The sequence below is a fragment of the Gossypium hirsutum genome, chromosome A05, assembly GCF_007990345.1.
Source record: "Gossypium hirsutum isolate 1008001.06 chromosome A05, Gossypium_hirsutum_v2.1, whole genome shotgun sequence".
Classification (NCBI taxonomy): domain Eukaryota; kingdom Viridiplantae; phylum Streptophyta; class Magnoliopsida; order Malvales; family Malvaceae; genus Gossypium; species Gossypium hirsutum.
Window position 1 is genome coordinate 32,773,945 of NC_053428.1, and position 26,832 is coordinate 32,800,776.

Sequence of the window (26,832 nt, forward strand, 5' to 3'; positions counted from 1 at the left end):
ATAATAAATAAAAAATTACTAAGTAATAATAGTTGACTTGCATACATTTTATACAAAATAGTTTATATTGAAAGGTCAAAAATAAGAATAATTAAAAGTAGTAAGAAAATAATAAATATGCTTAACTTAAGATACTTGGATTAGTGAAAATTTGGGTACATTAAGTATTAAATAAGAATAAAGAATAAAGATTTTTGAAAATTAAATAAAGTTATGATTAAATGGGTTAATATTGTCTTAGAATATGTTGCTTTTGTAGTTAAAAGTATACTTTAATATATTGCATGATATTATAAGGCTTAAGTTCACTTTGAAACTATATATATATATTATTCTGGTATCTAAATTCACTTTCTTTTTTCTCACTTTACAACATGTTTGGTTTGGTGTATTGGCTAAGCCAATACACCCCTAATCGGTGGACCCCACCTAATCCCTCTCTATCCCGTGTTTGGTTTAAAGTATTGGTAATACGGGTGTAATCGGTTACTTTCCTAATCGGTGAAAATCACCGATTTCTATTCCCCCCATTTTGCCCAGATTAGGAACGACTTCAGCAAACCCTCCCTGTTTTACCCTCCCCGATCCCCTGTGTTCCTCTTCCGTTCCTTCAAGCTTGCTCCCCCCATTTCATTTCTTTTCTTTTTTGGCCGATTTGCTTTCTGTCGATTTGCTCTCTGTTTTACCCTCCCGATTGCCTTTCCTATTGTCTTCCTTCCTTCTACCTTCTGCCCATTTGCTCAAGTTTCGACTGATTTCCTTCTACCTTCTCCCTTCTTTTCTTTTTCTTTACAACTTATCTGTCACTCTTTCGATTGGCCTTCTCAACCAGTCGACACTCTTGAAAAATTAAATAAATATCTGTCAATATCGTTGTTGTCACTTTGAAAACTTGTTAAGTCTGAAGTTGGAGTTTCATTTTCTTAGCACGCTTTCTTTGATATTGCTGAATATAAATGTTTTGTGCTCTGACCAGTTACCCTGATGATCTCTTTGATCGATATTGGGAGCCATATGCAGAAAATGTTTCTGTTATAGCAAGCAATAACACTCCATCTGTTTCTGGGTTCTGGAATATACCCCCTTCAAAAATATTTGAAAGCGCACTTTCAACAGATCAGTTGGAACCCCTGGAGTTGAGATGGCCGCCTTTGTCACTTCCGAACTCAACTTACTACATTGCTTTGTATTTTGCGGATAATCGTGATTCAATGCTTTCAAGCTCAAGAGTGCTTCGCGTACACATAAATGAAGTAAGGTATATTAGCAATTTGGAAGTGACTTCAGCAGGAGCTGCGGTCTTTGCAACCAGATGGCCACTTGAAGGTCAAACAAAGATTACTTTGAGTTCCGCTGCCAATTCGAATGCTAGTCCTTTAATCAATGCCGGGGAGATTTGAGTAAATTCTTCGCCTAGGAGGAAGAACTCATACAAGGGATGGTATGGTTGCTACTGATTTCAACTTCTGTTGTGTGAAATCAAATTGAAAATTTTTTCCTTGGTAAATGCTCGAACTGATTTAGTGGTGATTGTCTGTTACTGGTTATACTGCACTCTTTATGTCAAGAATGAACTTTTGGGTTAACAAGTGGCTACTACTGTTTGGATTCTTCACTTCTCATACTGTTTGTTTGAAAAGGATCCCAATTTCTTGTTGCAGTTATAACTTTAAACGCAATGAAAAGCAGTTTGCGGAACCCTCCACTTGATTGGAATGGTGATCCTTGCCTGCCCCTTTATTACACATGGACTGGAATTACATGTTCTGAGGGTGAACGAATTCGTGTGGTTACTTTGTGAGTAGTTAAGATGCTTTTTATTTTTGTTGTCTATGCGTCGTCTACTCTTGCTCAGACAACTTGTTTTTTGTTTGTTTTCAGGAACTTGACTAGTATGGGTCTTTCAGGATCATTGTCTTCAAGCATTGCTAATTTAACTGCACTGACTGGCATGTATGATATTAAAACTATATTTCAAGTGATGAATTTCAGAGGTAATAACATTCTAATTGAATTTCCCTTTCCCTCAACAGTTGGCTCGGTAATAACAGTTTATCAGGAACAATACCTAATCTCAGTTCTTTAAGGCTACTAGAAGTGTTGTAAGTTATTTTTATCATGTTTTTTCTCTTTTACTTAATTGGCTACCTAAGTAGTTGGTACAAGGGTTCATTTAGAATTGTCTGACTACATTAATATGCTACCTTTTTTTGTTAAAGGCATTTGGAAGATAATCAGTTCAATGGAGATATTCCCTCATCACTTGGAGAAGTGAGAAGCTTGCGTGAACTGTAAATCATTCTTACACAATACAGTTTGTTTTAATGAATTTGTTTCTGATAAAGTTTTAAATAATAACAACCACTTTAGTGTGACTAATGCATTATAATCTTTAATCAGGTTAGATACTAAACTGATTCAACTCTGTTTATATTTAGGGTAAATCAGTATTAAAACAATTAAATTCCTCTTGAGGATATTGGCTAATTTGTTAGATTCAAGTTGCATGAAAAATTTGGATCAAAGATATTTTGTTATTTTATGTTTGACACTTGATCTGTCAATCAGATTCGTACTATATTGCCCCAAGTAATTCTTTTAGATTGCATCATAAAATGGTGGGAGATGAATGTGCTAGACTTAAAACATTGTGTCTTGTCATCCTTTCTTGATCCTGACCCTTGAGCTTATTATTGTTGGACCCATGTACCTGGTCTTTTGCACCATGGTTTCTTTCCTATATTAATGGAGAATAACATGACCTGAAAAATATCCTTGTTAATGGAGGCATAAATTGCATAATGTTACCCTTGGATTGACCCTTATTTTGAAATGACAAAACATTCAGCTAAATAGCTTGATTGAGTATATTGAAAAGTTTGTAAGTGTTATTTTAAGGTATATGATTTGTGCTATTTGCTTTGAAGAACACCTGAAAATATTTTAATATATTGAACTTGATTCATTTCTCAAAACACAAAGTTCTCAAAGAACTAATCTTTTTTCAAATGTTTTCTAAGTTAAAAGTCAATATTTTTCAAAGATAAAATTGTTTAGAATTTTATATTTGAGGAAAAGGATTGAATCCGTGGTGGAAATGATAATCCTTTTTCACGCAGAATGGTCCCTTTGGTTGTCAAGCCCAACGAGATTGAATCGATGGATTCTCAGATATTTTGAATTTTAAAATTGGCTTGACAAGCACAAGGGATCAATTTAACAGAATATTTCTTTTTGCTTGAGAAGCAAAAAGATTGATATTCTGTTAAGAAGGATCGATCTTTATACAAATAGAATCACCTTTTGGCTGGAAAGCAAAAAAACTTGATACCTTAAAGGAAGGGATTGTTCCTTCATCACTTGACAGCAATCCAAGGGTTGAATTTGGAGCAAAACCAACAGTTGAGTCTTCAACATAAACAGGGCCTTCCCAACCCTGTTCACTTGAAGAGATTTCAATTGCAGGAGTCATAGATTCAATTCTTCAACCAGTCTTAAAGCTTTAAATTCTTCATCTCTTTTACTTTACCGTAATGTATTATATTATCTCTTTGTACCAAATATTTACACAAACCAACCTCTGTGAGGTAAAAAATCTATGCATATCATCTTGAGTTTGTAAATATAAGGGGACTGAACCTCTAGAGCGCACTTTTAAGATTTGGGTAAAACCAAGTATTTGAGTTGAATTTCTGAAGGTTATATCTTAACCTTGAAAAGGAAGTAATATTGAAAAACTAGTGGACTGAACTTCTTGGTGACAGAGCCAAGGTGGAGATCATAGGTGTCTTTGGAAAAGGACTAAATGTTGGTAAATCTTGAGTTTGATCTTTAATTTCATTTAGAATTGCCTATCCCTTTAGTTTTATGGAGAAACTCATTTGGTTTAAAATAGCTCGAAACTTCTAATTAACCAATTCACCCTTCTTAGTTTACCTAACTCCTTTTAGCTAAAACATGAGTTCTGTAGGACTGGCAATTAGTGTGTCCTATATATTGGCAGGAAGAGCTATCGTTTCATATGGTTTGTGGTCCTTCACTTCCTTGCTTAACATAGGTAGTTAAGGGTTTTGTTCTTAGTTGTGGCAAACCGTAAAACTTATTTGATGTTTGCTGATTTGAGTTCAATTTGCAACATAACCATGCAAAATAAAAAGCTGAAACATGTCTCTGTTCTCCAGTAGCTTTCTAATTACATCCACCTATCATTGTAATAACATATGAAAGCTTTACTATAGGTATACAATTTTGTAGATATCATGACAAATGCCATCTATGTCTACACACACATATTGTTTCCTACAAGCATTCCTTTCCATCTAGGTTGTTTTACTTAATCTTTTTTTTTTTTGTCTTCTAGATTCTTACAAAACAATAATCTGACTGGGCGAATACCGGATAGTCTTGTAGGAAAACCAGGACTGGACTTGAGGTAAGTATAAATTTACACTAGTCATGTCATTCTTAGCTTATAAACTTCAAGCTTTAACTCTTCTGAACTATAAAACTGCAAGATTAATCTACATTTTAATTTGTTTCAGGACTTCTGGAAATCAGTTTTTATCCCCATCACCTTCTTGAAACAGAAGCTGGATGCAGTTCGCCTGTCTGAGGATACTGTGGAAGCTGATGATCAGTTTGGTGAACTAGGTGCCCATATGCAAGGAGGATGATCTGCTTGTAATTAAGAACTAGCTATTGACATTTGTAGGTTTCAGAAAAGGCGTGTTTACATCTAACTAACTACCTTTTGTTTAAAACTCTTGAGATATTTTGGGTAGAACAGACTACTTGTTTTCCTCGATGAAAATTGTCAGCTATATGCCATTTGTTTTAAACTTAAAAGCCAGCAAAACATGGACTGGCAAATCTTACTTGTTTTGAACCGATACAGTTGAAACTAAATTTTACTTAATTTATGTAAATCTTGGCGGTCCAAGAATTCTCTTATCAACTTAAACATGAAACAAGCCAAAATAATACAATGACACGTTTAATAATCGTCTTCCTTGGCACGTATGTTTGGAACTCGGATTGAGTGTTTATGCAGATTATAATTCTCAAGTTATATTTTGATTTTAGTAAATTCATATAAGAACATTTTATTATTAAGAATTTTATGAAATTATATATCATTATTAAATTATATTTAATATTAATTATTTTAAATTGTATAAATTCATATAAGAAAATTTATTATCAAGAATTTTATGAAATTATATATTATTATTAAATTATATGTAATAATAATTATTTTAAATTATACAAATTCATATAAGATAATTTATTAGTTATAATTATTTTAAATTTTATTAAATCATATATTTTAATTAAAATATATTTAATATTAATTATTTCAAATTATCTTTTATAGTATCATATATTATGATTTGAGTAAATTCATATAAGAATATTAATTATTAAGAATTTTATTAAATTATATATTTTAATTATAATATATTTAATAATAATTATGTTAATTTATATTTTATAGTATCATATATTATGATTTGAGTAAATTCATATAAGAATATTGATTATTAAGAATTTTATTAAATTATATATTTTAATTAAAATATATTTAATAATAATTATGTTTAAATATGATTAAATTATTTATTATTGATAATAATATTATTAAAATTTAAATAACAATAACAATAATCATTTACCAAAACAAATTTATGCTAAGGGTATTCTAGTCATTTTAGTTTTTTCCATTATGCTATTACACCTCTATTCCATTCAACCAAACACAAGATTACTATTACGCCTCTATTCCATTACATTCAACCAAACAGTGGATTAGTTATTACACCTCTAATCCAATACACCTCTAATCCCAATACACCTCTAATCCAATACACCTCTAATCCAATACAGCGAACCAAACGCACCCTTAGTATTTAAATTATCCCCACCACCGATTCACTCCATCTTTTTGTAATGACTTTAAAAATTGGTTATCACATAGAACCAATAAAAATGTGTCATGTGATACATCCAACTAATTAAAATATATTTCATGGTAATAGATTTAATTTTTTTTAAATATTTAAATTTTGAATATTTTAAAAAAATACGACCGGCCGTTGAATAGCATTAACCACCTTTTACCGGCATTGACCACCATTGGCCGATCGTTGATTGGTGTTTTCTTTGACTTTTAAATGTTTTCAAATTTTTATAATTTTTTAAATATATTAAATATATTTTGATTTTTTTTTAGTTTTTCAAAATTTAAATTAAACTTTTCAGTTTCTAGACATTAAGCTTTTTTTTAAAAGTAAACTTTTCTGTTTTTCTTTTTTGAATTTTTATTATTTTTTTACAATTTTTAGAATTTAGAATTTCTGAAAAAAAACAATTACTACAAAATTTCTAGAATATATATTTTTAAAATTTGTAAGTTTTTTTTTGAAAATTTCTTAAATTTAAATACTTTTTTTTACTTTTTATAATTTTTTCAAATTTTATATATTATTATGACTTTTAAAAATTGATATTTATATATTTTTTAATTTTACAAAATATTTTTTAATTATGTATATATTATATATGATTTTTTTAATTTTTCAATAAATTTAATATAGATGATATTAAAAAAATAAAAGAAGATTGTTGTGGTACATTCTAATAGCACCATGTGTTAGTTTTTTTTTTTTAACATCATGGACTAATTTGGATAATGGAAGATAATTTAAATACCAAAGTGAGACGGAAAAAAACTTGAGTACCAAAATGAGAAAACAAATATAGTTCGAGGCTTAAACTGAGCATCAAGCCCCATAATAAATATGAAAAATGAATAGTTTCTATCTTTATTAAAAAAATATTTTTATATATTTATATAAAATATAAAAATCCAATTTAATTTTCTCGATTAATTAAAGATTATTTTTAATCAATATAATACAGAGACAAATTGTACATGTATAATTTAAAGGTCAAATGTAAAATTAATTATAATATTATTTTTAAAAATTTTGAATGTTGAAAATATTAATTTTAAGTATCTAAAGACGTTTATTTTATTGTAAAAAATAGGTATTACAATTTTTTATAAAAAAATATATAAATTTGTAAGTAACTAAATTAAAATGAAAATTTATGAAATCCTAACCTTACCATATAAATTTAAAAATAAACTAAATTATTATTAAATGTTACAAATAATGGTAATTAATAATAAAACTCACATTATTTTAATATTAATAGTGATTATGTGTTAGAACAATTAGGATATCCGTTTGTCATAGTTTTATACCTCCACATAAGATTGTTTTCTTAAATATTATGTACCTTGTATGAGATATATATATATAATATATACTGAAAATAATTAAATTAAAATATTTTTAAATATTATAAATATTGATAATTAATAATAAAACCGATACATTATTTTAATATTAATAGTGGTGATGTGTCAAACAATAAGGGTATTCACTTATCACAATTTAAACCTCCAAGTAGGATTGTTTCTTTAAATATTGTCTTGTAATATATATGGTACTAGGAATTTTCATAAATCTGTCCATGGGCTAAATCAAAGCTCTAGGCTTAGAATCCAAATAACTCGTGTAACTAATTTTAAAACATATTAATTTATATTAATATTTAAATATTTTACAATTGAATTTAAAATAAAAATATTTAAAATTTTATTTAATTTAGGTCCATGGGCCCTTGTGGGCAAAAAGTTTATTTAATTCTATCATCCATTATTTTAGACGAAAATAGTTGATGGGAGTCTATTATTAGTTAAAATATTTAAATTTATTAAAATTAACTTTTAAAGTTTATGCCCAATTTTTAGTATATTTTAATTTTAATTTTATCTTAGTGTAAAAATTATTTTAGTTTATTTTATTTTTATTTTATCTTAATTAAAATTATCTAAAAATGTCAATAAATTTTTTAAAATTATAAAGGTTAAATGGATAATAAAAAATTATGAATATTATTTTTGAAAAACTATATAAATCAATATGCACCACTTATAATCATTAGATGCATCCTTGTTTTATATATATATATATAATATTAATTATTAGAGATGGAAGATTTAAACACAGTCAATTTCATACTATTATAATTAAATATGATGATTAGTATTGTTTGACTCGAATAATTTGCAGAATTTATTAAGTTTTTTATATTTTATATTATTAAATTACGCTGATACTTTTAATAATATTATTAACCTCGAGCTTAATTAACGAGTTAAGTTTGAGATTGAATACAAAAATTGATAAACAAATTTAATTTAACGCGAATAGCTCGATTATATCTTGAGCTAAACTCGAGCTTGAAAACAAATGTTCGTTCGAGCTTGACCTGAGCATCGAGTTTCGAAGTTTGAGTCAAACTCAAATTTAATTAGTATTCAAGTTCAACTCAATTTAATTACATCCCTAATCAAAGGCACAACTCAAGGCACTTTTTAGTTAAACTCAATAAACTCTAATTTATAAACTTCACTATTTATTTTATAAAAAAATAAAAATTAGATAATTTATTTTAATTTATCAAAATTTAATCACCATCCTTTATAAAAATAGAAAAGTTAAATCAATTAATTAACAAAGTTAAAATTTATTGTTAAATTGTTATCTTCAAAATTAACAATTCAATAATTTATATGCATTGAATTAATAAAAATTAATAATTTATATATAAAAATTTAATACTAATTTTTTTCATCAAAATTTAAACTTATGTCATTTATTTCTCTGACCAAAATTCCACTCTAAAGTCTAAACAAATGTCCACCTTATATTACCATTTTTTTTTTGAACTTTTATATTACCATTGTTTTACAGAGTGTTTTTAATTCTTAATAAAATTTTAAGTTGGCTGAGGGAAAAAACATAATACTCCAATTTTATTTAAAAAAATTATTTTAGCTCTTGTTCGTCTTTTTTAACCTTTAAACTTATATTATTTGTCAAATTATCAAAAAATGAATGAAAAAGTTAACATCTGATAACTTTGCTGATGTTCATCCACGTGACAGTTCACATGTATGCCACATTAGCAACTAATTAATTTTTTAAAATTCAAAAATCATCTTAAAAATATTTTATATAATTTTTTTAATAAAATTTTTAATTTTTTGAATTTTTGAAAATTTTAAATTAATTAATTGTTGACATGACAATCCATGTATATGCCATATTAGCAAAGTTAACAAACGTTAGCTTTTTCTTCTATTTTGGAATAATTTGACAAATAATATAACTTTAAAGGCTAAAAAAGGTCAAAAATTAAATAAATAACTAAAATGGTTTTTTTATAAAATTGAAGGGCCAAATAAATCATTATACCAAAAAACCCCATTAAGAAGCCTATGACCCCACTGTTTTGTTTACGCGTTTTTGATTTGTCTCTTTCATAATTTATAATAAATGTTGTCATTTTTTTCAACAATTTCATTATAAGTTCTGGTCATATATATATATTACACAATATCTAGAAGTACCCATAGTCTTTCACCAATCCATAATAGGAGGATAATACACTTCAGCGCACTCGAACACATGTCCTCCTATAACAATGCCCGTGCCAATCAAGTTATGACTCAATCAACATAAATATTGTAATTTTTTAACACCATAAGACTATTAACATATGATAAAGGTTAAATTTTGTTATTAGTCCTTATACTTTACGAAAGTTGTGGACTTAGTTCTCGTACTTTAATTTGGTCATTTTTAGATTTTTTACTTTTCAAATTTTTAAATTTCAGTCCTCATCAAATGACAACAGTTAAATTCATGCGCAACCTACACTAGTACTCACACAACTATAAAAAGTTACAAAATGGTCATTTAACTATTTAATTTTTCTTTTCTTTTCTTTTTTTGTTACCTGTTGGCTAATAGTAGCAACTTTTAAAATTAGCATATAGCAACATAACCCTTAACATGTATATTGTGTCAATTTAGTATTGATTCTAAAAAAATTAACCCTCAACATGTATTCATTGTGTCTTTTTTTTTCTTTGTGGCCCTTTTACCTAAAAACCTAAAAAACAAACTTGTAAGCTAAATTTGATTGGAAGTATACAAAAAAATAAATAAAAATTGAAACACCCAAAAATCCAAGATAATAACTTTCATGTTTTCCCATTATTTTAAAATTAACCCTTAATGTCACAAAAAAATGCAGAAAAAAACCAAATTATACAATGTGTAAACGTTGAGGGTTATTTTTTTAGAATAAAGACTAAATTGGCATAATTTATAAATGTTGAGTGTTAAAGTTACTATTATGTCAATTTTAAAAGCTACCACCGTTAGTCGTTGGTGACCAAAAAAGAAAAAAATTGAATGGTTGTGTGACAATTTTGTAACTTTTCATAGTTGGTGACCAATAAAAAAATTTACTAAAAGTTAAGTGACTACTAATGTAGATCACTCTAAATTCATTCAGTTATGTTTTGTTATTTCCAAAGTCTGATGCGGCAAACATATTATCATATGTGTAATACCATGTCAACTTGTTATTTCGACATATTACTTACTAAAAATCTAATTAATGGAGCATTACTATCATTTGTGTAAAGACTGAAATTTCAAAATTTGAAAAGTATAGAGACTTAGATGATGCAGTTGGAGAATATGGACTAAATATTTAACTGTATGCATAGTACAGGAGCTAGTAATTGAATTTAACTAAACAAAATAGTTGCTATTATTTGGGTTAGGACTAATTTCAAAATTAAAAGAATATAGGGACTAAAATTAACCAATTTGAAAAGTAAAAGGACTAAATTAATTGACTTAAAGTATAGAAACTAAATATACAATTTTCATTAAGTACAGAAACACATAACATAATTTAACCTAGGGGAGGTGTAACACCCCTATACCCGGTCCGACCTTCGAGGCCCGATATAGGACTATTACATTTGGTACCTGTTGCGACCTAAAAATTGGGCACGGGCGCTAGTCGGAGTGATTATTGAAAATTTAAAAATAGTGTCTCGATTTTATTCGAAAAGGAGTCGCCACCGATCTTTTTTTTTAGGTGTGATCGGACACCTAATAAAATCTTTTTTCTAGAAGAATTTTTTTTAACTTTTCCAAAGAAATAGGCAATTTAAGGTCCACATCAAAATCCAGAGAAAATTAGGGCCCGGGAGTCGGTTACGTGCGAGGAAGGTATTAGCACCCTTGCGACGCCCAAATTGGTATCTCGTTAAACGCATGTTGTCTTAATTTTCAAAAATACGAGTTCCATTTAATATTTAGTCGTAATCCGATTGAAATATGAGAACCTCTTTTAAAAAAAAACACGAGAATTTTGAAGCGCAGTATTTCTTTTTTTTAAAACGAAAGTTTTTTTAACACGGGAATTTTTGAAAACACGAGAATTTGTAAACACGAAAATTTTAGAAACATGAAAATTTTTAAAACACGACATTTTTTTTGAAACACGGGAATTTTTGAAAACACGAATTTTTTTTATTCACGAGAATTTTTTTGAAACACGATTTTTCTTTAACAAATACCGTATTTAACACGAATCGATGATATTCATCCCGATATGGCGATGAAACCATCGAACTAGTGTTAACTCAATTCAATTTAATATTTAATTGGGATCCTAATAAAACACAAGAATTTTTATTAAAATACGATGATTTTTGAATATATTTTTTTAAAAGGGCGTCCCGAATTTAACACGAGCTATCGATATCCACCCAACATAGCGATGAATTCGATGACTCGATGCTAAATCGGTTCGTTGCCTTATGCATTAAAATATTATTTTTTTTTAAAAAAAAAATATGCAATTAAAATGACATAATAATATTTATGAAAACTATTTTTAAACATACTAATTTAAATTAAATAAAACAACATTTAAATACATTAAATAAAACAAAATAGATTAAAAAAATTACCCAAAAAGGCCCTTTTTCTTTTTTTCGGTTTGGGCCTCAGTTGGCCCGCTTCACTGCTGCAATCGGCCCGCTGGAGCTGCTGGTATATTGGGCCTGCACTGGGTCAAGTCCATTGGTGGTGGACTGCTGGTGGCTTACCAAAAATGGGCTGCTGTTTTTATTTTTTTAATTACTTTTTAATTACTTTTTTTCTTTCTTTTTCTTTCTCTTTTTTTCTTTCTTTTTTCTTCTTCTCTTCTTCTTGTCTCAAAGCCTTGGCCCTTCTTTTTCACCGCCGTCGGTGTCTCCTGGGTGCGGTGGTTGGACGGTCGCCGGCGTTCTCCTTTCCTCCTCTCTTCTTCTTCTTTCTTCACTTCTTTCTACTTTACTTTTTTTTTGCTTGCTTGCTGCTATTTTCCTTTCTTTTGTTTATGCTTGCACATTTCTTAGCTTGACTTCGGCGAGGAGCAACGATGATCGTTGCATGGCGATCGTGGTGGCGTGTGTACGGTGGCGGTGAGCGTGGGATCGGCCCATGGGAGTATTTTTTTTTTGCTGCTAGAATTTTCTGCTATTTTTTTTTGCTTTTGGTTGCCGAAAAAATCCCCCCTCCCTTCTCTTCAATTTTTCTTTTTAAAAGCTCCAAATTTTGTCCTCTTTCTCATTGTTTGCAGGTAGTGGGTGAAGAAGGAGCAGCCACCCATGTTTATGGCCTGAAAATCTGGGAAGTGGGTGCCCTAAATCACGTAACTTGTCTGAAGGACCAAATCACAAATGCAGCAAAACTTTTGGGGCTAAATGTAATTTTTAGAAAATTTAGGATTAAAATGAAATTTAATGAAAGTTAGGGGTCTAAGTGAAATTTAAAAAAAGTTTAAGGGTCAAAATGAAATTTAGGAAAAGTTTAGGGGTCAAAATGAAATTTTTATTTTTTAAATTTTTTTTTGAAATTTTGAAAATTAAACACAAACTCTAGTCGGACAAAAATTTAGTGCTTACAACTGCCCCTCTTTGCTTATCATTGTGAAACAAGGATAGTGCAAAGACTTAAAAGCACTAAATTTTGTTCAATTGTCCAATCTTTATTCTTTACTCGGCATGTGATCCTGAGCTCAACTCATTTCTCGCAATATGAATTGACTCTTTAAAACTAGACATTAAAAATAGAAATTGAAAATAGCTCAGCACGTGAGCCAAGGCTCAACTCACTTCTCGCAATATGAGTTGATTTTTGAAAACAGAATTTGCAAAAGGCTCAACTCACCTCTCGCAATATGAGTTGATTTTTGAAAAATAGAAAAAGGCTCAACTCACCTCTCGCAATATGAGTTGGTTTTTGAAAAATAGAAATTAAAAGGCTCAACTCACCTTTCGCAATATGGTTGATTTTTGAAAAACAGAAATTAAAAGGCTCAACTCACCTCTCGCAATATGAGTTGATTTTTGAAAAACAGAAATTAAAAGGCTCAACTCATCTCTCGCAATATGAGTTGATTTTTGAAAAACAGAAACTGAAAAGTAGAAATTGAAAATACATCAGCGTGCCCTGAGGCTCAACTCACCTCTTGCAATATGAGTTGATTATTTTTTTTTGAAACACAGAAATTAAAAAACAGAAATTAAAAACAGAATTTGAAAAGACCTCAGCGTGTGGCCTGAGACTCAACTCACCTCTTGCAATATGAGTTGATTTGAAAAGTAGAATTAGTAAAGCAGAAATTGAAAATACCTCAGCGTGCCTTGAGGCTCAACTCATCTCTCGCAATATGAGTTAAGTTTTGAAAAGCAGAAATTGAAAATACCTCAATGTGTCTTGAGGCTCAACTCATTTCTCGCAATATGAGTTGAATTTTGAAAACAAAGATTGAAATTACCTCAACGTGTCTTGAGGCTCAACTCATTTCTCGCAATATGAGTTGAATTTTGAGAAGCAGAAATTGAAAATACCTCAACGTGTCTTGAGGCTCAACTCATTTCTCGCAATATGAGTTGAATTTTGAAAACAGAAATTGAAATTACCTCAACGTGCCTTGAGGCTCAACTCATTTCTCGCAATATGAGTTGATTTTGAAAAACAAAAATTAAAAGGCTTAACTCACCTCTCGCAATATGAGTCAATTTAAAACATAAACTAAAAATACCTCAATGTGTCTTGAGGCTCAACTCATTTCTCGCAATATGAGTTGAATTTTGAAAACAAAGATTGAAATTACCTCAACGTGTCTTGAGGCTCAACTCATTTCTCGCAATATGAGTTGAATTTTGAGAAGCAGAAATTGAAAATACCTCAACGTGTCTTGAGGCTCAACTCATTTCTCGCAATATGAGTTGAATTTTGAAAATAGAAATTGAAATTACCTCAACGTGTCTTGAGGCTCAACTCATTTCTCGCAATATGAGTTGATTTTGAAAAACAAAAATTAAAAGGCTTAACTCACCTCTCGTAATATGAGTCAATTTAAAACATAAACTAAAAATACCTCAATGTGTCTTGAGGCTCAACTCATTTCTCGCAATATGAGTTGAATTTTGAAAACAGAAATTGAAATTACCTCAACGTGTCTTGAGGCTCAACTCATTTCTCGCAATATGAGTTGAATTTTGAGAAGCAGAAATTGAAAATACCTCAACGTGTCTTGAGGCTCAACTCATTTCTCGCAATATGAGTTGAATTTTGAAAACAGAAATTGAAATTACCTCAACGTGTCTTGAGGCTCAACTCATTTCTCGCAATATGAGTTGAATTTTGAAAACAGAAATTGAAATTACCTCAACGTGTCTTGAGGCTCAACTCATTTCTCGCAATATGAGTTGAATTTTGAAAACAAAGATTGAAATTACCTCAACGTGTCTTGAGGCTCAACTCATTTCTCGCAATATGAGTTGAATTTTGAAAAGCAGAAATTGAAAATACCTCAACGTGTCTTGAGGCTCAACTCATTTCTCGCAATATGAGTTGAATTTTGAAAAACAAAAATTAAAAGGCTTAACTCACCTCTCGCAATATGAGTCAATTTAAAACATAAACTAAAAATACCTCAATGTGTCTTGAGGCTCAACTCATTTCTCGCAATATGAGTTGAATTTTGAAAACAGAAATTGAAATTACCTCAACGTGTCTTGAGGCTCAACTCATTTCTCGCAATATGAGTTGAATTTTGAGAAGCAGAAATTGAAAATACCTCAACGTGTCTTGAGGCTCAACTCATTTCTCGCAATATGAGTTGAATTTTGAAAACAGAAATTGAAATTACCTCAACGTGTCTTGAGGCTCAACTCATTTCTTGCAATATGAGTTGAATTTTGAAAACAGAAATTGAAATTACCTCAACGTGTCTTGAGGCTCAACTCATTTCTCGCAATATGAGTTGAATTTTGAAAACAAAGATTGAAATTACCTCAACGTGTCTTGAGGCTCAACTCATTTCTCGCAATATGAGTTGAATTTTGAAAAGCAGAAATTGAAAATACCTCAACGTGTCTTGAGGCTCAACTCATTTCTCGCAATATGAGTTGAGTTTTGAAAAACAAAAATTAAAAGGCTTAACTCACCTCTCGCAATATGAGTCAATTTAAAACATAAACTAAAAATACCTCAATGTGTCTTGAGGCTCAACTCATTTCTCGCAATATGAGTTGAATTTTGAAAACAGAAATTGAAATTACCTCAACGTGTCTTGAGGCTCAACTCATTTCTCGCAATATGAGTTGAGTTTTGAAAAACAAAAATTAAAAGGCTTAACTCACCTCTCGCAATATGAGTCAATTTAAAACATAAACTAAAAATACCTCGGCGTGCCCCGAGGCTCAACTCACTTCTCGCAATATGAGTTGATTTTGAAAAAAGTAGAAATTAAAAGGTTCAACCCACCTCTCGCAATATGAGTTGATTTTTGAAAAACATAAATTGAACAGGAATTGAAAATACCTCAACGTGTCTTGAGGCTCAACTCACCTCTCGCAATATGAGTTGATTTTCTTGAAAATAGAAATTAAAATTACCTCAGCGTGTCCCGAGGCTCAACTCACCTCTCGCAATATGAATTGATTTTGAAAAACAAATATTAAAAGGCTTAACTCACCTCTCGCAATATGAGTCAATTTAAAACATAAACTAAAAATACCTCGGCGTGCCCCGAGGCTCAACTCACTTCTCGCAATATGAGTTGATTTTGAAAAAAGTAGAAATTAAAAGGTTCAACCCACCTCTCGCAATATGAGTTGATTTTTGAAAAACATAAATTGAACAGGAATTGAAAATACCTCAACGTGTCTTGAGGCTCAACTCACCTCTCGCAATATGAGTTGATTTTCTTGAAAATAGAAATTAAAATTACCTCAGCGTGTCCCGAGGCTCAACTCACCTCTCGCAATATGAATTGATTTTGAAAAACAAATATTAAAAGGCTTAACTCACCTCTCGCAATATGAGTCAATTTAAAACATAAACTAAAAATACCTCGGCGTGCCCCGAGGCTCAACTCACTTCTCGCAATATGAGTTGATTTTTTTTTTTAAATTTAAAAATACCTCAACGTGTCTTGAGGCTCAACTCATTTCTCGCAATATGAGTTGAATTTTTGAAACAGAAATAAAAGCATCAGAATACTAAAACATGTTATCTGGTGGAACTCAGGTGTCTTTTCCTTTAATTCAATATAACTATCATCATATCTTCTTATTCTACTGGAGTACTTGTATATGTCATGCATGATGTTATCATGATATGTACATGTTTGTCTTAAATGCCTTTATGCCTACATGATTATGCTATGCGCCTTAGGCATGTTTGTCGTATGTCCCTTTCCGTCATGATTTTTAATGATCTGTGTTCATTGCTTTGACTCTTAACTTTCTCTTCAGGCCCTGTACCCGTCCTCTGGCTTCACGAGTAATCTGCGTTTCTCAGTTATCGCTCTCTTGCCCCTGGTTGAACTTTGTCCTTGCGTTGAGGCTCTTGTACTTATCAAATTCTCATCCGGATAATGCTCAACATTTCTTTTGTTTGGAGCATGTCATTTCAAAATACTCTAGATCTTCAACGCATGAACTCTTCCACATTTCTTAATCAAGAATCTTTTTGAGTATGTCTTCTTGCGTATAAATTTTCGAGCTGCTAAAAATCCTTCAAATACTGTAGTCTTGCTGCTTGACTCACTTCTTGAATCTTTTTACTCATTGGGCCCAAACCTGCTTCATTAGGACGCCCTTTCGGGTTTTCATCCTAATTTTTGTTTATCAAGACACCCTTTTCAGGTTTTCATCTCGATCTTCTTCTTCTTTTTTTTAAGGCGTCATCACTCATTGCCCATCAGGGCTCTATTACGGACGTAGTACGCTGCACTAATGCTCGGTTGGTATTTTAACCCAAAATCTGAAGAAATAATCGCGCTTTGCTCAGCCCCACCGTAATTTTAGGGTCCATTCCACTGTAATTTTGGGATACAAGGTTGGCACTATCCTTAAACCATTCCGCTGCAATTCATGGCTATAAGATCTGTATCCTACTGTAACTCAAGGGTGTATGATCTGTAATTTGTTCCATCGACTGATATTTTTGACAGAAAATCTGAGGAGATAAACTCAATTTGAGCTCAAATATTTCCAACCCTTACACTTGGTAAGCTCTTGAACAACCGACTGGTTTCAGGTTCCTGTACTATTTAGAAGCTTTCAGAGTAATATGCAAAATTCCTTTTATAAAAGTATGATTAGTCCATTAATCATTATTTCAATGCGAAATGCTTGAAAAGGATCGAACTGATGGACAAGAAGAAAATCGGTTAAGAACATAGCTCGAAACAAACAAGTTGAACAATGAGAGTAAATGCAAGTTTATTGCAAGCTTATTTTGAAAAGAATAAGATAATCAAAGATAAATTCAGAAATGGGTAAAATGGAAAGCTAAGTGCCCCAAATATCGCCGCCTGAGCTTCTCTGTACAAACTCCTTTTGAGACAATTTTGAGTTCAACATGTATTTAGGGGATTCAGAGTACTTTGTCAATGCTCCAAGACGTAGCATACTTCTTCACTGTCAATTTAAGTATAGCAAGACTACCATATGCCCCACCTTTGAACAAGATTTGAGCTACCTTTTTCAGGTTTTCAACTCAAAACCCCTTTGGTCTCAAGGTGCCCTTTGCGGGTTTTCACCTTGACCTCTCCATTTTCTTTTCTTTTTTCTCTTCTTTTTTTTTTGCTTTTGAATGAATGAAGGTCACAAGGCGCCCTTTGTGGGTTTTCACCTTGGCCACTCCTTTTCAAGTATTTCTGGACTGAATCCGAATTTAGGATTGGATTAGTGTTCTTTCGGGGAAAGCCTCCTTTACCGCATAAAGTTCTTAAGCATCCATTTCCCTTTGAAATCTTTTTGTATAGCAAGGATCTTCTGCAATACCAAGTTCCTACTATGAAATTCCTTTGGGTGAACCATTTCCGCCATAACTCAGCATCATAAGCGTTTGACCTTCAAACCCTTTTCTGCAGTCAAGTTTAATGAAGACATTTTACTTCATCCAATCCTTGATTCAATCAAAGCTTGGAGAAAAAGAATCTTAATTTCCATGGACAGAACCACCTCTAATGCCCCAGTGAAGGTCCTGGTCAACTTTAATAAGCACAAAGAGTAAAAGGTAGCTTCTTATGTCAATATTTACAAGTCTCGGTCACCTTCTATAACTTTTCTTGATTTTTGTATCTTTCTTTTGGCAGCCTTTGTTGCATTGTGATATGACATTGTACAGTTACGCATTAAAACATGATTCTTTCTGGCATTTGATTTTTTTTTGTTTTTTTCTTGTCCTTTTTTTCTTTTTCTTTTTTTCTTTTTCTTTTCATGACTGTCGACCTTATAATATTGGCATATGAAGCTACATTCATCTTCTTAGTGAAGCTATTGACGGCCACGATGATGATGTCGACTGGAAGCTTTTGACGAGATCATCCCCAGAACATCTATGCCCCACGTATTGAAAAGTTTGTGAAGAGATGAAATAAGCACGTGAGTCTTGACGTCATAACTGATGCTATTCCCTTCCCATGGTGGACCAACAACATTCGATCCTCATTGATTAGCTTGGCTATTGCAGAATCATTGTCATGTGTTCTCTAGACACCCTTATGGACCTCTTTCCAGATGTTCCTAAGTGCGTCTTAATATGATCGTGAAAAAACATCCTTAAATTCTTAGAAATAACTCAATAGTCTTGCCTTATTTTTGCGGTGAGCTAGGTTTCGATCACTTTCGCAAGCTCACAATGTCAGCTGACCCTTTGTAAGTTAGGGTCTGTTTTTCATCTCATTCTGTTATCCTTCACGAATCAGAAGATGGACACAGTCTCTGTCATCTTCAAAGTCCTGAGATTCCTCTAGACACACATCTTGCTCCAAAGGGAGTTAGTAACAGTGTCGCTCGTGACATTGATATTTGGGGACCCACTGTGGGTATGAAGGAAAATTCTAGAGAATAAATGATTCTAAGGATGATTATTTGTATAGGATAATCATGAATGTAAAATAAAAGAATGAAAGTCCAAATAATAAAAGAATCTATAAATAGAAGAAAATTTACTCAAAAAGATGCATTTCATTGAAATAAAAATCTTGGACCGAAACCTATTTCTCAAAAGAAATCTTATCACCTCTAGGTCTTAAGGCAATAAGTATGTTTTGAATATTACTCTAGATTAGCTTTAAAAGTACACGGTATGTTTTGAATATTACTCTAGATTAGCTTTAAAAGTACACGGATCTCTTCCACTGTCCCATTGTTCAAAACACTCCCAAGTATGTGAAATTCGGAGGTGGGTGATATCGAGGTCATGGTTGAGTTGGGTACGAATTAGAAGCATAGTGGCTTCCTATTCCCACCACATTGGTTTCTGGCTCTTTTTTCTTTATGGGTGTTGCCCTTTTGAGCTCTCAGGGCATTCCATCCTTCCATTTTTGATGGCATTTTCTATAAGTTCCCCGGATATCACAATGTTCGCAAAGTCTTTCGTAGCACTTCCTACCAACTTGTCATAGAATGGTGCTCTCAGAGTATTGATGAAAAGGACTGTTATCTCAGTCTTAATCAATGGTGGTTCCACTTGAGCCGAGATATCTCTCCACCTTTGAGCATATTGCCTAAAGGTTTCTGCTGGTTTCTTTTCCATCCTTTGTAGAGTCATTCGATCAGGCACCATGTCAGACACATGCTTGTACTGTTCACAAAATGCTGATGCTAAGTCTTTTCATGATCGGATCCTTTCTTTACTAAGTTGATTATACCATCGAAGAGCCGATCCGACTAAGCTGTCTTGGAAACAGTGTATTAGCAACTTATCTTTATTCATGTGACTCGTCATTTTTCGGCAAAACATGACAAGATGCGTTCTTGGACATCTCGTTCCGTCGTATTTTTCAAAATCTGGTGCTTTAAACTTCGGAGGTAGAACCAGATCAGGCACCAGACTGAGCTCCTTGGCACTTAATGCAGAGAAGACTTCAGCGCCTTCGATTGCCTTGAGCCTTTCTTCAAAACTCCTATACTTCCCCAAACATCATGATCGTCTAATTTCAACATGGCTATCTTTACTGGGTCATCCCGATCTGGAATATTGGGATCAACGGGATTACCTCCGGGGTTTGATACAGATATACCTTGCCCTAAATGAATAGGTGGTACAGGTCGTTGCTCCAAGCCTACAGGCTCCTTTTGAGGACATCCTCTTTGCGTTACATGAACGTGAGGCGGGGTGAATCTTGGGGAATAAAACGGATCCTGATCATGATTAACTCTTGACTGAGGTTCTATAACGTCAGGACTCTGCATAAGCCTATTCCCTTTAACAAAAGCTGACATCATCTCCATCATTTTGGCCATTTGATCTCTTTGCTTGAGTGATTCCTCTCGAGACCTTACCATCAGATCTCTCGTTTCCTGCTGTGATTTAGCCAACTGTTCTTGCAATTCTCTTTGGGCCTTTTCCATTCTTTCAATTCTCTCATTGAATTCGGCCTCCATAGTTCTAGCTCTTAGTCGCGTCTTATACGAATGGCGTGATTCCAGACTCGTAGCATTACAACTGTAGATCATACGGTTTCAGCCTCAGTGAATGATTAAGGGACATGTACATGCAATGAATGGATGAATGTCAGTCATGAATATGCAAAAATTTGGTGTTAATTTCAAGATAGCCCCTATTTAGGCATTTCCTTAATTAAAAGAGTCTATTACACAACATTTCGGCCATTCGTATAATTGACTCCTCCATCAGAAACCCATTTTTGGCAACCAATCTCTAATCAACACCTTCCTAACAAGATGCCTTTGATGCATGATGAAAAATAGAAATACAGGCAAACAACTTTGGTTAGCATAACACATATGAACAGAGAAAAACTGTGGAAAATCTAACAAATTAAGCTCCTTGGTCTAATGGACTCGATTCCCTTGCATAGAAAGCGTAAATGTAAAAGAAACAGAAGGTAAGATGTGTTTTTCTCGTGTACTTATTTCGGTGACTAGTAAATGGACAAAGGTTAGGCATGGCTCTAGTTAGGTGGCTCGTACAGTTCACTATATGCGGTTTTGGCTCTAGATAGGTACTCGAATTGTCCATACTGTCATCTACTAAGATTAGTATATAGCCTCAGTCATTGCCCATCATAGGCTTACGAGATCAATTCGAGGGATTACATTTACTTATGCCTATGCGAAGGGACAAGTTAACTCACGAAAGCATAAGTCATATGTAACCCGAAAGTATTCACTAGCCTGTGCGGAGGAACGAGTTAACTCACGAAGGCGTAGTGTTTACTTTCTCTTAACAGGGACGGAGCCCGGGTATAGAGCTCATGTTATGCAACAAAAATGCACGTGCACGGTGTGTGGGGAGAAACTTGTAAACCTTTACGTTTTATTTAGAAAAACTAAACCAAAACTAAAATCGCAAAAATTTAAAGCTGAAAAACAACCTGATAAAACAAGTTAGAATATATACAACACGATGCAAATGCATGATTTTTTTTGAAAACAAAAAATTTAAGGATCACGACTAAATGTTAATTTGAACAAGAAACTTTGAAAATTTTGACAACGCGAGTTTAATTCGACTCGACTCTCAAAAAGGGTCCCCAGTGGAGTCGCCAGCTGTTGCGACCTAAAAATTGGGCACGGGCGCTAGTCGGAGTGATTATTGAAAATTTAAAAATAGTGTCTCGATTTTATTCGAAAAGGAGTCGCCACCGATCTTTTTTTTTAGGTGTGATCGGACACCTAATAAAATCTTTTTTCTAGAAGAATTTTTTTTTAACTTTTCTAAAGAAATAGGCAATTTAAGGTCCACATCAAAATCCAGAGAAAATTAGGGTCCGGGAGTCGGTTACGTGCGAGGAAGGTATTAGCACCCTTGCGACGCCCAAAATTGGTATCTCGTTAAACGCATGTTGTCTTAATTTTCAAAAATACGAGTTCCATTTAATATTTAGTCGTAGTCCGATTGAAATATGAGAACCTCTTTTTTAAAAAAAACACGAGAATTTTGAAGCGCAGTATTTCTTTTTTTTTTAAAACGAAAGTTTTTTTAACACGGGAATTTTTGAAAACACGAGAATTTGTAAACACGAAAATTTTAGAAACATGAAAATTTTTAAAACACGACATTTTTTTTGAAACACGGGAATTTTTGAAAACACGAATTTTTTTTATTCACGAGAATTTTTTTGAAACACGATTTTTCTTTAACAAATACCGTATTTAACACGAATCGATGATATTCATCCCGATATGGCGATGAAACCATCGAACTAGTGTTAACTCAATTCAATTTAATATTTAATTGGGATTCTAATAAAACACAAGAATTTTTATTAAAATACGATGATTTTTGAATATTTTTTTTTAAAAGGGCGTCCCGAATTTAACACGAGCTATCGATATCCACCCAACATAGTGATGAATTCGATGACTCGATGCTAAATCGGTTCGTTGCCTTATGCATTAAAATATTATTATTATTTTTTAAAAAAAATATGCAATTAAAATGACATAATAATATTTATGAAAACTATTTTTAAACATACTAATTTAAATTAAATAAAACAACATTTAAATACATTAAATAAAACAAAATAGATTAAAAAAATTACCCAAAAAGGCCCTTTTTCTTTTTTTCGGTTTGGGCCTCAGTTGGCCCACTTCACTGCTGCAATCGGCCCGCTGGAGCTGCTGGTATATTGGGCTTGCACTGGGTCAAGTCCATTGGTGGTGGACTGCTGGTGGCTTACCAAAAATGGGCTGCTGTTTTTATTTTTTTTAATTACTTTTTAATTACTTTTTTCTTTCTTTTTCTTTCTCTTTTTTTCTTTCTTTTTTCTTCTTCTCTTCTTCTTGTCTCAAAGCCTTGGCCCTTCTTTTTCACCGCCGTCGGTGTCTCCTGGGTGCGGTGGTTGGACGGTCGCCGGCGTTCTCCTTTCCCTCCTCTCTTCTTCTTCTTTCTTCACTTCTTTCTACTTTACTTTTTTTTTTGCTTGCTTGCTTCTATTTTCCTTTCTTTTGTTTATGCTTGCACATTTCTTAGCTTGACTTCGGCGAGGAGCAACGATGATCGTTGCATGGCGATCGTGGTGGCGTGTGTACGGTGGCGGTGAGCGTGGGATCGGCCCATGGGAGTTTTTTTTTTTTTGCTGCTGGAATTTTCTGCTATTTTTTTTTTTTGCTTTTGGTTGCCGAAAAAATCCCCCCTCCCTTCTCTTCAATTTTTCTTTTTAAAAGCTCCAAATTTTGTCCTCTTTCTCATTGTTTGCAGGTAGTGGGTGAAGAAGGAGCAGCCACCCATGTTTATGGCCTGAAAATCTGGGAAGTGGGTGCCCCAAATCACGTAACTTGTCTGAAGGACCAAATCACAAATGCAGCAAAACTTCTGGGGCTAAATGTAATTTTTAGAAAATTTAGGATTAAAATGAAATTTAATGAAAGTTTAGGGGTCTAAGTGAAATTTAAAGAAAGTTTAAGGGTCAAAATGAAATTTAGGAAAAGTTTAGGGGTCAAAATGCAATTTTTATTTTTAAAATTTTTTTTTGAAATTTTGAAAATTAAACACAAACTCTAGTCGGACAAAAATTTAGTGCTTACAGTACCAAAGCAATCTTAGCTAGACACTAGGTAAATTGAACATTTTACGACTAAATTTTAACATTTAGAACTCATTAATGTCATTACTTATTTTTTGAAACATTACATTTGGTACCAAAGCAATCTTAGCTAGACACTAGGTAAATTGAACATTTTACGACTAAATTTTAACATTTAGAACTCATTAATGTCATTACTTATTTTTTGAAACATTACCTATTAACAGATTGTGCTTGGAAGTAAATAAAATAAAATTTTTATTCAAAACAGGGGCAAGTATCGATACCAAGGTACTGATACCTATAACGAGGTATCTATACCTTTGATATGTATAGATATCAAAATCAACTTCTGGAATTCAAAATTTTCAAAAACTTTATGTAGGTATTGATACCTATGCCAAGGTATTGATACCTTGCCTTAGGTACTGATACCAAAGCATGGTATTAAAACCAAATTGACAATATGTTTTCAGAAAACTCAATTTCAAACATTAGATATCGATACCTTGAATCAATTTTTGCACAAAAACATTTAGAAAAATTTGTTAAAAAACCCTGCAAAGTTTTCAAAGTAACCCAACAATTTGAATAATTATAAAGCAATCCAAAACACTCCCAATGACTTCATTCATCCAAAAATTCATAACATATTCGTTATTATACACAACAATCACATTAAAGCTAACTTTAAACATATTATAATTTTTTTTACATAAATTCAACTTAAACAAAGTTCATAAAGTTATTGATTTAGTCCCTTTTTACTAAAATCTATGTGACAAGCCCATATACATGCCATATTATTAACAAAATATAAAACCATACTCTTATTCAAGTTCAGTGATATGATGGGACAAGCAAGTCTTGAACCACTTCTAGCTTCTCTTTTCGACGTCAACCTACACGTTAAGCTAAAATAGCATAGTAAGTATTGCAAGAATTTAATCGTAAACCATATATCATATTGCAATTTAATAAGGGTTAAATATAAAATTAGTATTCAAACTTGTCAACTTCTCCCAAATTAGAACTTATGATTTTTTTTATGCCAGATTGATACCCCTTTTTTATGTTCACTATATTGTTACCTGAGCCTAACGATGCTAATTTTTTATGACATGACAGCTTTGGCCAATCGCACACTGCCACATGTTGCCATCTTTGACCCCTCATGTGAAAAAAAAAGGATTAAAATTTATTTCTCTTAAATTAATTAACATAATTTATTTTAAAAAAATTCAAAATCCATTAAAATCAAAACCGGTTAGTGAAAAGTTTCCATCGATTGCTGAAGAAACCTTTTTGATTACTAGACGTTTTCATCCTTCAACATCAAAAGCCATCTTTGATTCTTTATTTTATTCATATTGAATCTTTCCACGAGACATTTCCATCCTTCAACATTTCTGTAAAAATCTTTTCGATTACCAAATGTTTTCATCATCTCAACCATTTGAGAAACCCTTTTAATTACCCAGCCATCTGAAAAATTGTTCATCATCTCACTGAAAGAAGCCTTGTTTCATCATCGATTACTCAGCCTTTCATCTCAGTGAAGAGGTATTCAAATCAAGATCACCCTAATTTCATCATCGATTACTGGTATTTTACTCAGCTTTTCTGTGCTCAACTCTTGGCAACAACTCGTATATCTCCTCCATTAATCCCTAAATTACTAATCGATGATGAAACTAGGGTAATCTTAATTCTAATACTACTTCATTGAAATGAAAGGTTGAGTAATCGATATCATAAAATATAATATATCTTAAAAAAACATATCGATATCATATTAATTAATGATTATTGTGTAAAAGATATTTATAAACAATGATTCATTATTAAGCAAAATACATATATGAATTATCAAGTTACACATGGTTGGTTAATTAATTAATTGGTGAGACTGGGTTCAACTTACTTTATTATAAATATCAATTCGTACGGTTCAGCATCAACAAGCTCAGCACCCTACTTTTTCCATTAGTAAGCTGTTGTGTTGAAGTAATCTGCCGAATATACAAATCCGATTGCAGATGGAATGGGCAAACTAGTTGATAATGGTCACCATAGTCTGCTGGTTTTTGACCTGCCTGTCTGTCTCCTTTGGAAGTATCAGTCGTTTAGAGTAGACCAGGTTATGACATTTTCCCCATTCAAATATATATAATATTATCGTCTGACATGAAAAGAAATACTAATAAAATAATTAAAATGACATAATAAATTAAAACATAAATACAACATACATAAAATATAAACACTCATATAACACGATATAAAAACTCAGCACTTACCTCCCCACATGCCTCGTCTCATGTGTTTTCTATTTCTTCAATAATAATGCCTTCCCTCAATTTGTCTTCTCTTAAGTGTGAAATTCATGTATCATATACTTTATTAAGAATTCATGCACAGCCACCTCATACATTCCCTTCTTTTTAAGTGTGAAACTCATTTTATTTTTATTATGTTTTTTAATCCTTTCTTTTATTGTATTGATCTTGTCAAAGTAATACTTTTCAATCCAAATTGATTTTGGGAAAAGCTATTTTTATGTGAAAATTTAAAAATATTACAGGGATTGTATTAAATTAATCCTTTTTATTATGAAATGAATTAATTTAATCTTTATATTATTAAAAAAATTGAATAATGTCAAAGTGGTATAGAGTTAATATTTATTACAATTGATAATTAATTATTTTACCTATTTACTTTGACTTGTCCAAAAACGAAAGAAAAACGAATCAACAATCTGAAAACATATAATAATAATAATAATAATAATAATTTAAGGTAAATCCAAATTACAGT

At 31.8% G+C, this 26,832-nt stretch overlaps 1 protein-coding gene across 1 annotated transcript; it reads left to right on the forward strand.

Moving 5' to 3' along the window:
- The first annotated feature begins 400 nt into the window (after positions 1-400).
- LOC107957449 (putative leucine-rich repeat receptor-like serine/threonine-protein kinase At2g14440) lies at positions 401-4,804 on the forward strand. Its single transcript, XM_041112241.1, is given in 8 exon segments — positions 401-1,397; positions 1,399-1,441; positions 1,662-1,797; positions 1,882-1,953; positions 2,034-2,102; positions 2,220-2,291; positions 4,361-4,432; positions 4,542-4,804. Coding segments are annotated over 8 exon segments (945 nt in total). The 5' UTR covers positions 401-956; the 3' UTR covers positions 4,582-4,804.
- The last annotated feature ends 22,028 nt before the right edge of the window (positions 4,805-26,832 follow it).